The sequence below is a fragment of the Suillus subalutaceus genome (genome assembly GCF_016647625.1).
Source record: "Suillus subalutaceus strain FC151 chromosome Unknown DFJ58scaffold_612, whole genome shotgun sequence".
NCBI lineage: Eukaryota > Fungi > Basidiomycota > Agaricomycetes > Boletales > Suillaceae > Suillus > Suillus subalutaceus.
In genome coordinates, this window is record NW_024540861.1 from 6,966 (window position 1) to 16,197 (window position 9,232).

The 9,232-nt window shown below is 45.0% G+C and overlaps 2 protein-coding genes across 2 annotated transcripts; one reads left to right on the forward strand and one right to left on the reverse strand.

The window, feature by feature from the left end:
- Positions 1–774: 774 nt before the first annotated feature.
- On the reverse strand, positions 775–1,638 carry DFJ58DRAFT_739071 (uncharacterized protein; the record flags this gene model as incomplete). The annotated part of the gene is made up of 5 exons (XM_041387023.1): positions 775–987; positions 1,049–1,213; positions 1,265–1,398; positions 1,453–1,515; positions 1,569–1,638. 5 exons carry the CDS (start codon positions 1,636–1,638, stop codon positions 775–777), a joined length of 645 nt encoding a protein of 214 aa, XP_041234773.1.
- A 2,954-nt stretch (positions 1,639–4,592) lies between these two features.
- Positions 4,593–9,223, forward strand: DFJ58DRAFT_720133 (uncharacterized protein; the record flags this gene model as incomplete). The annotated part of the gene is made up of 13 exons (XM_041384691.1): positions 4,593–4,896; positions 5,263–5,306; positions 5,362–5,649; positions 5,709–5,777; positions 5,840–6,018; positions 6,046–6,370; positions 6,476–6,789; positions 6,814–6,830; positions 6,855–7,129; positions 7,238–7,385; positions 7,463–7,483; positions 7,512–7,564; positions 9,047–9,223. 13 exons carry the CDS (start codon positions 4,593–4,595, stop codon positions 9,221–9,223), a joined length of 2,214 nt encoding a protein of 737 aa, XP_041234774.1.
- Between the last annotated feature and the right edge of the window lie 9 nt (positions 9,224–9,232).

Genomic DNA, 9,232 nt, shown 5'->3' on the forward strand with positions numbered 1-9,232 from the left:
CACGCTCCATTCGTCTACGACCCTCCAAACGCGAGATCTCCGTCTCCCCTCCCTCACGCAACAACACCCTACGCTCCAAAACACCATCCCCGCCTCCGCAATCGTCCTCCGTCACCATCGTGAAAACCGAACCCATTGATAACTTCAAATGTCGCTACTGTAAAGAATTCGGTCATCGTCACAAGAATTGCCCAACATATTTCTGCCGCGTATGCCGTAACCTCGCGCCAGGGCATCTTTCGGTCTTTTGTAAAGACCTTAAAGGCGAGAAACCTATCCCATTAGTATGGACGGATGAAGGCTTCTATGAAGCTCTCGCTAAATGGGAGGCTGACAAGGACGCCGCCTTAGAACAGATCTCTATCGAAGAAGATGAGAGAATGTTCGTTCAATGCGCAGGTGATCGTGACAACTATGACGCTTACGATAACTTTGATTGTTGAAATCGGTGACTTCAACGATAACAACTGGGGTAATGTTACAGTCAAGTACGCCCCTATTCATTTTCTTTCTCTTACATCATTGTATTACATCACGATCGCATCTTGCCGTCGCTAGATGATCTATTCTTGTTATCTCTGACTCGTCTTATCTCTGACTCGTCTCTATGACCTCATCGTACCGGCCCTAAAGTCGTTACCGTTCATTATATAAACTCGTCCTGTACTATGTAGTTCTTTACTTTAATCTTACTAGGTTTTACCTGGAACTTCCTTCGCTTAAGACCTCCAATCTTAAGTCGTATTGAACGTGATTCAAGTCGAGGACACTCTCCTAGACTTGTCTTAGAAACCATTGAACTTCGGTATACGCCGAAGCCTTGAACCGACCTTGGCCGATTACTCTTATCGAGTAGCCATACGTCAGAACCATCCTAGTTCGTAACACAGACTCGCTGGAAGAGGACCTGTTGTCCCTGCCGGTGTGTGCAGTGGGACCCTGGGACCCAAAACATGAGCTTGTCATTATTGGGTCCCACATGGGGGTCTAGAATTGACATAAATATCATCATTAGTCGTAACTTAGAGTAGATAGCAAAATGACAAACCTCCACTGCACACTTTCTCTCTTTCACCCTGAGAGACTTGAGTTGTGAGCCCCAAATAGGCAGGGGAGGAGTCTTTGATGATGATCGCAATGAGCTTGATGGTGATGCTGCCGTCAGTTTTCTCCCATGAGGTTTTTTCTGACAAGAGCCAGCAACTGCAGGAACCTATCATGATGAATAGTAATACTTGATTGATGCTGTGTGTGGCAAACTCACTTCTCCAAAAAAACTCTTGGCAATGCTCTCTGCAGGCTCATTCTTGGATTCTTCGATATCAGATAGATTAGATGTGCTTTGCTTGCTAACATCTGAGTCTGGCTCTGATTCAACAGAGACCAGTGGCCTACACGCTGATTAGTAGTTTACAAGTTAGTAAGTGACACATGGTAACATGTGATGCTAACCCTTCTTGGACTGTAGCTGAAGTTGGATGACTTTGTCCTCTGAATCTGAAGGTAGCGGGTGTTCTGATTTATCTGTAAGTAAATTTGTGATGCATTTCATGGGTGTTGAGACTTACTGTGACTGTTGAGGTCTTTTTGTTTCGGGCAGATGGTGCCATTGCCTTCATTCCACGACCTGGACAACATGGAGGTAAGTACTAATCACTACCTGTGAGCTATATGGTACTACTCCTAACCTGATTTTATCCATTTGGGGGCAGGTCCAACATCACCCGTAATGGCAGGTTTGTGCTTGCGTGACTGCTTGCTTCCAACTTGGAGAGGTTTCCACACTGAGCGATGACACGCACGAAACCTGTTTCGTACATGATCACGGACACATAACATACTCTCATACAACCTAATACTGCCAATAAAGGCAGTTCTAATTTCTTATGGCTTTATTACAATTTACTATAATTTTCTTGAAGGTTTTTCATAGCTACATGAATTAATCATTCATATTACGTACTTAGCACAGTCAACAAACTGTGTTAAAAACCCTTATCCTTTCATTAGTAAGCACATTCTCGCACCTTTCGGGATTTTCTTGTACATTTTCCCACCTAATGAGCCATATTCATGTTAACATCTTAACATCTCAACATCTGCGCAGTCATCATCTGAGCAGTGTCAATCTTCTTACATAATCTACATTTTGTTTAATGATTAGTCATAGTTTCTGGACAGTTCCGAAATAGCAGTAACCTCTAAGTGAACATTTGGACACTGAGTCATAGTGAGTCACATGGAGTCATTATGAGTCACTATTCCATATTTAGTAGTTGCATAGCCACCTGTAGAGTAGTATATAAAGGGACATAGTTTCCCTCTTTGAATAATAAGATCCCTTTTTAGAGAGTTTGCATATCTCTCAGAAAATTTCTCACCCCTTAATATCTGTGTGAATACTGAGTGAATATTAGTTTATTCCCTCCACTCTTTTGTCACTGTTTCCCACGACGTTCTGACTACCTGAGGCCACCTCTAAGTCACATTAAATTACTCTAGCTAGTGCACGGTTACTAGTCGTCTAGTGTAGTTTCACTGCAATTCTCTTTACAACACAGGAAATCAATTCTGTGGGGAGAAATCCACGTACTTTAACGATTGAAGATGATAAATAGGACTTATACTTTAGTCAACAATATTAAGGGCTTGGTCACTTAAGACTACATCAAGAAGCTGTATTCTAGTCTGGACTGCGTCATTACTCATTGTGAGATCCTGAGCAGCAGAAAGGTCGGTTTCGAAGCCACGTATTTGATTGATTTAACTGTATCCGACTCCTAGTTTGATCTCCCCTGATTGTGAGAATAAGGAGTATCCCAGAGATATCGCTCTGACTCACCACGTATCACTGTAATTCACGTAACTTTCTGTAATCTGCGTACTGTCGCATCATTATCCCTGAAGAACCCTAAGTACTGCATCAAGCCAGTTAACGGGCATTGTTCCTGAGATTCCCGAATATCTCACCCCTTTTTTAGTCATTGGTAAATTTGCTCAAGGAGAACACAATCTATATTTGCACCCCCACGAACGACCACATTATCAACCGTTGGTATTTGTCTGAACCGTTGACTGTGGAGGATAAGTGAAATTTGGTGTTTTTATTGCCTTTCACATCCTAGTAAGACAGCGCCACAACAAAGTTGTCATCACTTCAGTAACAGGTGTGAATGTGATTGGAAGATGTATACTTACCCGGATTGTCTAGAGCCTGGTCCTTGGCCCTGCGTCGTGCTTGAACCAAGTGAGTTTTTTCAACCTTGCTGGTATGAAAAAATTCCTTATGGTGTGAATGCAGCTCCATTGAGCTCTGGCTGTCTAATTTGAAGGTAAAATAAACTTGAAGGAGTGAAAAAATATGAAATGAAGGTGCAGCTGTCTTTCTGCTCAGCAAGGCTGTGAAAGACTACTTTGGAGCGGTGAGTGAAGGTTTTATTTTAAGTTGCAGTAAGCTCAGACCCACAATTTAAATCAGCCTGAGCGCCCATTTATGTTTCATAAAGCAAAACAGGTGCCGGTACACTTTCCCTGTCAGGGTTAGTTTGCTATTTGGTGAGTTTACAGTTGCAAAATTTTCTCGCACAGCCTTACCCTCTAGTCTTAGTGTGTGCCCCTTCATTTGCTCACCAGTAGCAATCTTGCCCATCCAGAACTTCATTGGTGATGATCCCACTAGTCTAGACCTGCACCACCTACTGAATAGAAACTGACCCGAAGACTTCAGCGATGAAGACATCCAGCAGCAAAAATGGACAAAACTGATCTCAGACCATAAACGGTAAGTGATTCTCCAGTTTTTCACCATGATATCATTCACTGACTGCATGTAGACTCACTGAGATGATGTATAATCTAATGAAGATCCCCGTTGCGCCAAGTGGTCCAGCTTCCCTTCAGATAGTCCCAAGCCAGTGCAATATCAGCATTCGTCTCTACATCCCGCAACCTCCTGGAGGCCTTGATGTGTGCCTCGTTGTACCGGTAAGATCTCCCTCACTCCAGCATCCCTCCGGCTAATCCTAAGCAAGTACAGTATAATACATGCTTCACAATATATTTGAGCATAGGATTGGTATAACAGTCACACCATCGGCAACAGCCTTCCTCTCCCTTTGATATCTACTATGGATAACTCTGCTTGCATCGAACTGCTTTGGGGTGGTCATGTATCAAAGCGCTTGATCAGGAAGCCGGTGAGCATACTTTGTGTGCTGAACAAGTCCAGCACTAACCCATCATTCACCTCCAGACACACACATTCCACAAACTCCTGGAGGCCTTGATTCATTCCTTCAAGACTTTATATATTATGCTTACACCTTCTATAAGCTTCTATAAGCTTCTATACCGGCCTTCTCAAAGAGCTGACTCAGCGCACATGAATACCACCAGTACAACCGGCAATTATAAGTGTCTGAACTTGGTGCTTTGCACCACAGGCATGACAAGTTCCCACTTTGATGGAACCTCTGATGCATGCTACCTCTCCTTCTCTGACTCTTACACTTCTCCCTACCATCAACTTGCAAATTTGTAAGTGATTTTTAGATGTTCAGTATTCTATCAAACTCATCAAATCTACCTAGAATATGTCTGATACAACGTGCCCTGCCTGCAATAAAAAGCTTGCATTGATTACTGGTTACAACCTGCACCTTGCAAAAACAACCAATCCTGCTTGCCATGCTCTCTACCTTTCCTCACAGCAATTTCATGCAAGTTCGCCTGCTCCAGACACAAATCAGTCGCCACTGCCACACTTTGAAGGAGATTTCTTTGGGACATACACTGCTGATCAACTTGAGTGGCCAGTGGAGTTTGATGACGGGAGAGAGATGGGTGATGCACCTGTGGATGGAGAGGACTTGGATGGCAATGAAGAGGGCTTAGATGGTGATGTTGATGCTGGCGACGAATAGGAACCTCCGTTAGTGCCATCATCTGGCCCTCACTCTGTGCACCATGACCATGAGGAAGATGATGGACGTGATGAGCAAGATGATGCCCCAGACCTACCTACCTCAGATGTGCAAGAGTCAGATGCCCGGCACCGAATTGAAGAGCGACTTCGTGACCATGAACGGGCACCTATAGTTGTCCCCTACCCTGATCAATGAGCTGGATGGCCCATCAATCAAACCAAGCAGTCGAGTAATGCGAGTTATCATGCACAGCTTGAGGGATCGGGCGCAGATAATGTCTATGCTCTGTTTGCTTTGACACTTGATTGGGAGATGGCTCGATGGGCAAAATTGTGAGGTCCCAGCTCAACAGCATTCTTGAAACTCATCTCTATTGAAGATGTAAGTCAATGTGATCTCTCAAAAATTTGAATTAGTCTAATTGTGGTATCTCCAGCTTAGTGATAAAATTGGTCTCACCTTTAAGAATTCACGCGAATTGGACAAGATCATCAACAATGAACTTCCGTGTCATCCGAAATTCAAATGTGAGCAGATCGTTGTTGCAAATGAAGCATTCAATGTCTATTATCATGATATAATTGAGTGTATCAAAGCTCTGTTCAGTGACCCAAGGTTCGCCGACTTCCTCGTCTTTGCACCCGAACACCACTATGCCGACGAAGACGAGACAGTTCATCTATATCATGAGATGCATACAGGTAAATGGTGGTGGAACAGTCAGGTTCGTATTTTGTACTTTTTCTGAAGTCATCATACAGTATATTAACACCATATTTATAGAAAAGCCTCGACCAGGAGCGCCCTGGTGCAACGATAATTCCTGTCATTATTTCATCAGACAAGACTCAAGTCACACTGTTCCATAAAAAGACTGCAACCCTGTATATATGACAATTGGAAATATTCCCAAGGAGATCCTTTGGAAACCATCATGCCAGGCACACATCCTTCTTGCCTACCTCCCAACTACCCACCTTGAACAAGTCACCAACAAAGCCTCTTGCCATCGCATGCTCACCAACATCTACCATGCATGTGTAGGACGCGTGCTTTCTCCACTTACTGCTGCGGGGATCAATGGAATCAATATGTGAAGTGGTGATGGGGCTATGCGCAGATGCCATCCCCTGTTTGCGTGCTTTGCTGGAGACTATCCAGAGCAGGTGTTAGCTACTGGAGTCAAGACTAGTCAATGTCCGAGCTGCGATGTTCCCCCAGATGAGCTTGGTCTAGCAGCAGGTGCTGCAAACTGTCGACCACGAGACTTGAACGCCATGCTTAATGCCCTCCGAGCTTTTGATGAAGATGGATTGGCCTTTGTTCGCGCATGTGTGGAAGCTGGCATCAAGCCCATTGTTCATCCATTCTTGGAGGGACTACCATTTGCCAATGTATTTGAATCTATCACCCCTGATGTTCTGCATCAATTGTACCAAGGACTTGTGAAACATCTCCTTGCGTGGCTTGCGGACGCATGTGGCAGTGCAGAGATTGATGCATGATGTCAACACCTTCCCCCGAATCACCACATCCGACATTTTACAAAGGGTATCACGACTCTTTCCCATGTGAGTGGCACGGAACACAACCAAATTTGCCGTTTCTTGCTTGGGATTATCATCGACATCAGACTACCTGATAACATGTCTTCCGCTCGGCTCCTCCATGCCGTTCGTGGCTTATTAGATTTTTTATACCTCGCACAATACCCATGTCATAGTTCCGAGACATTGACTTGTCTAGACGAGGCACTCAATCTCTTCCATGACAACAAGGACATTTTTGTCAACCTTGGCATCCAGAATTCATTCAACCTACCCAAACTCCATTTCGCACTTCACTACACCCACATGATTCAGATGTATGGCACAACGGACAATTACAGCACAGAATACACTGAACGTCTTCATATCGACCTCACGAAAGATGCATATCGCTCCACAAACCACAAGAACAAGTTTGCGCAAATGATGACCTGGTTAGAATGGAGGGAAAAAATCTTTTGCCACGAGAAATATATTCAATGGAGACTCCTTTCAGGCAGCACACCTCACCCACCGCATTATCACCTCTGTCCCCCAGAAATGTCATTTTGTTGTACCCAGACGATGACAAAGCATCCTAGCGTCAAGGCAGTCACATTGGACAAGGTTGTGAATGAATATGGCGCTACATACTTTTGCGAATCTCTTGCACACTATGTTGCAAAAGCTGCACTTCCCGCAAACACTACTTTCACACCTCAGCAGCTTGAAGATTGAGCTGCTGATGTGTACCTGCCATTTCGAACAATACCGGTCTTTCACAAGGTAAAATGGGTCTCTGTTGATGTTCATGGCCATGGTGATCTTCCAGTCACAGTTGATAGTGTGCATGCACGTCCTGGATGTTCAAGACCATTTGCTTCAGACAGTGTTGCATCTCAATTCGATACTGCGTTCATCAATGATGGTACAGGTGGGTCGCTTGGCATCAAAGGTGAGCCCCAAGTTGTTATGGAACTGGTGGTATAGCAATACTCAGCATTTACATAGGATATCGAATCGGACAGGTCCGTGTTATGTTCTTGATCCCCCCCAAAAGCTGTCTCTATGCTCTTTCCATCAACATTCCAGCCTCCAAAACACTTAGCCTATGTGTGTTAAAACCATAGCTCAAGGGTAGACAGATCCGAAGGGCTTGGCCTCAGCTCGTGTGCTGTGCCCCTTACCCGAGTACGTGCCCTTAATTTCAGAATGAAGTCCAGATGGGATCTGACGAAGTCCGAAGGACTTCCGGAGGCTGGCTACTCTAGTAGAGTGCTAGAGGACTTCCGGATGAGTGCGAGAAACTTCCGGAGGAGTATAGGAAACTCCGGAGGAGTTTCATCCACTGTATCAGATCCGAAGGTAAGACTTCCCAAGGTAAGTTCCCTAGATAGAAACACATAGAGGATAGGCTGCAAGGGACAGAGTCCAAAGCAGGATAGGATAGGAGGAGTGGTCCGAAGGACAGGACGTCCGGAGGTCCAAAGGTTAAGACGTCCAAAGGGTGCGCCGTCCGAAGGTTTGCGTCGTCCGAAGGTTGCGTCGTCCGAAGGTTACGACATCCAAAGGTTACGACATCCAAAGGTCCGAAGGTTTACGAGGACCGGAGGAGCGGACAGGATTAGGACAGGAGGGGAAAGGCTACTATGGACAAGGTCCAGAGTAGAAACAAACAGAGGTAGACTACACTATGGTAGAGTCGGATAGACGGGGTTTAGACAGAAGTCTCGGAAAGACAGGAAGTGCCGGAAAGGCAAAACTTCGGTCTAGGGAATCAATCCCTAGACTTCAGAACAGAGACATAGGGGACAAATCTGAAGGTCTGATTTCCGGCCTAGGGAACCCATCCCTAGGCCTTAATGGAAAGGCAGAACTCAGATGGACCAAAGTCCGAGACAAGAAATGAGTGAAGTCTAATGTGCGAGAGAGCAAGTCTATGTTGAGACAGAGCAAAGTCTAAGGCGATATTCGAACTAAGGAACTTTACAGGAGTGGTACAGATCTTTATATACTGGAAGGGATCCGAGAGGATCGGTAAGCTGAACACAAATGCTATGTACAAGCATGTGGAAACATATTAGTAAGTATGAACAGAACATAAGCAAATGAACTCAGATATGAACAGAGTACAAGGATCAATAAGCAAGACGGAAACAGAGATAACCGAAGTCCGGAGTCAAGGGGATTACCATAAGGAGATAGACGCTGATTTAAGGTTTGGGCTTCGGATATGAGTATAGGTCAGATCCGGAGGTCTAGAGATATCAGATGAAGCGTCTGGATATCGGATGAGCGGATCCGGAGATCTAGGTGAATACGAGACTAGGATATGGATCATGGATATAGACCGGTAGTCTAGGGAAGGTAGAGTCCGAGATGGAATGAGCTTGGATCCGATAGGACTAAGGGTGGATGGAGCAGGCTTAGCTGCGGAGGTCCGAAGGTATTGATATATGGATGTACGAAGGTGTACGGATCCAAACCGATAGTGGACTGGAGGACTGAAGGCATGGATAAGGGTATGGAGTCATGGATAAGGGTATGGAGGTCCGGATGTGCATCCAGAAGGCATGGGAACATGATCGGACGAAGGTCCGAAATACGGGATATGACAATGTGGAATGGTTCACTGCTTTCCGTGAACTGGACTGCGATCATGGCTTGCACAAAGTCCCTCGCATAATTAAAAATGGAGAACGAATGGCCAGCATCATTCCAATCAACAACATTCATTGCAATTCCGCGTTTTGGCCCTATTGCTCCTCATGAATGGAGCTC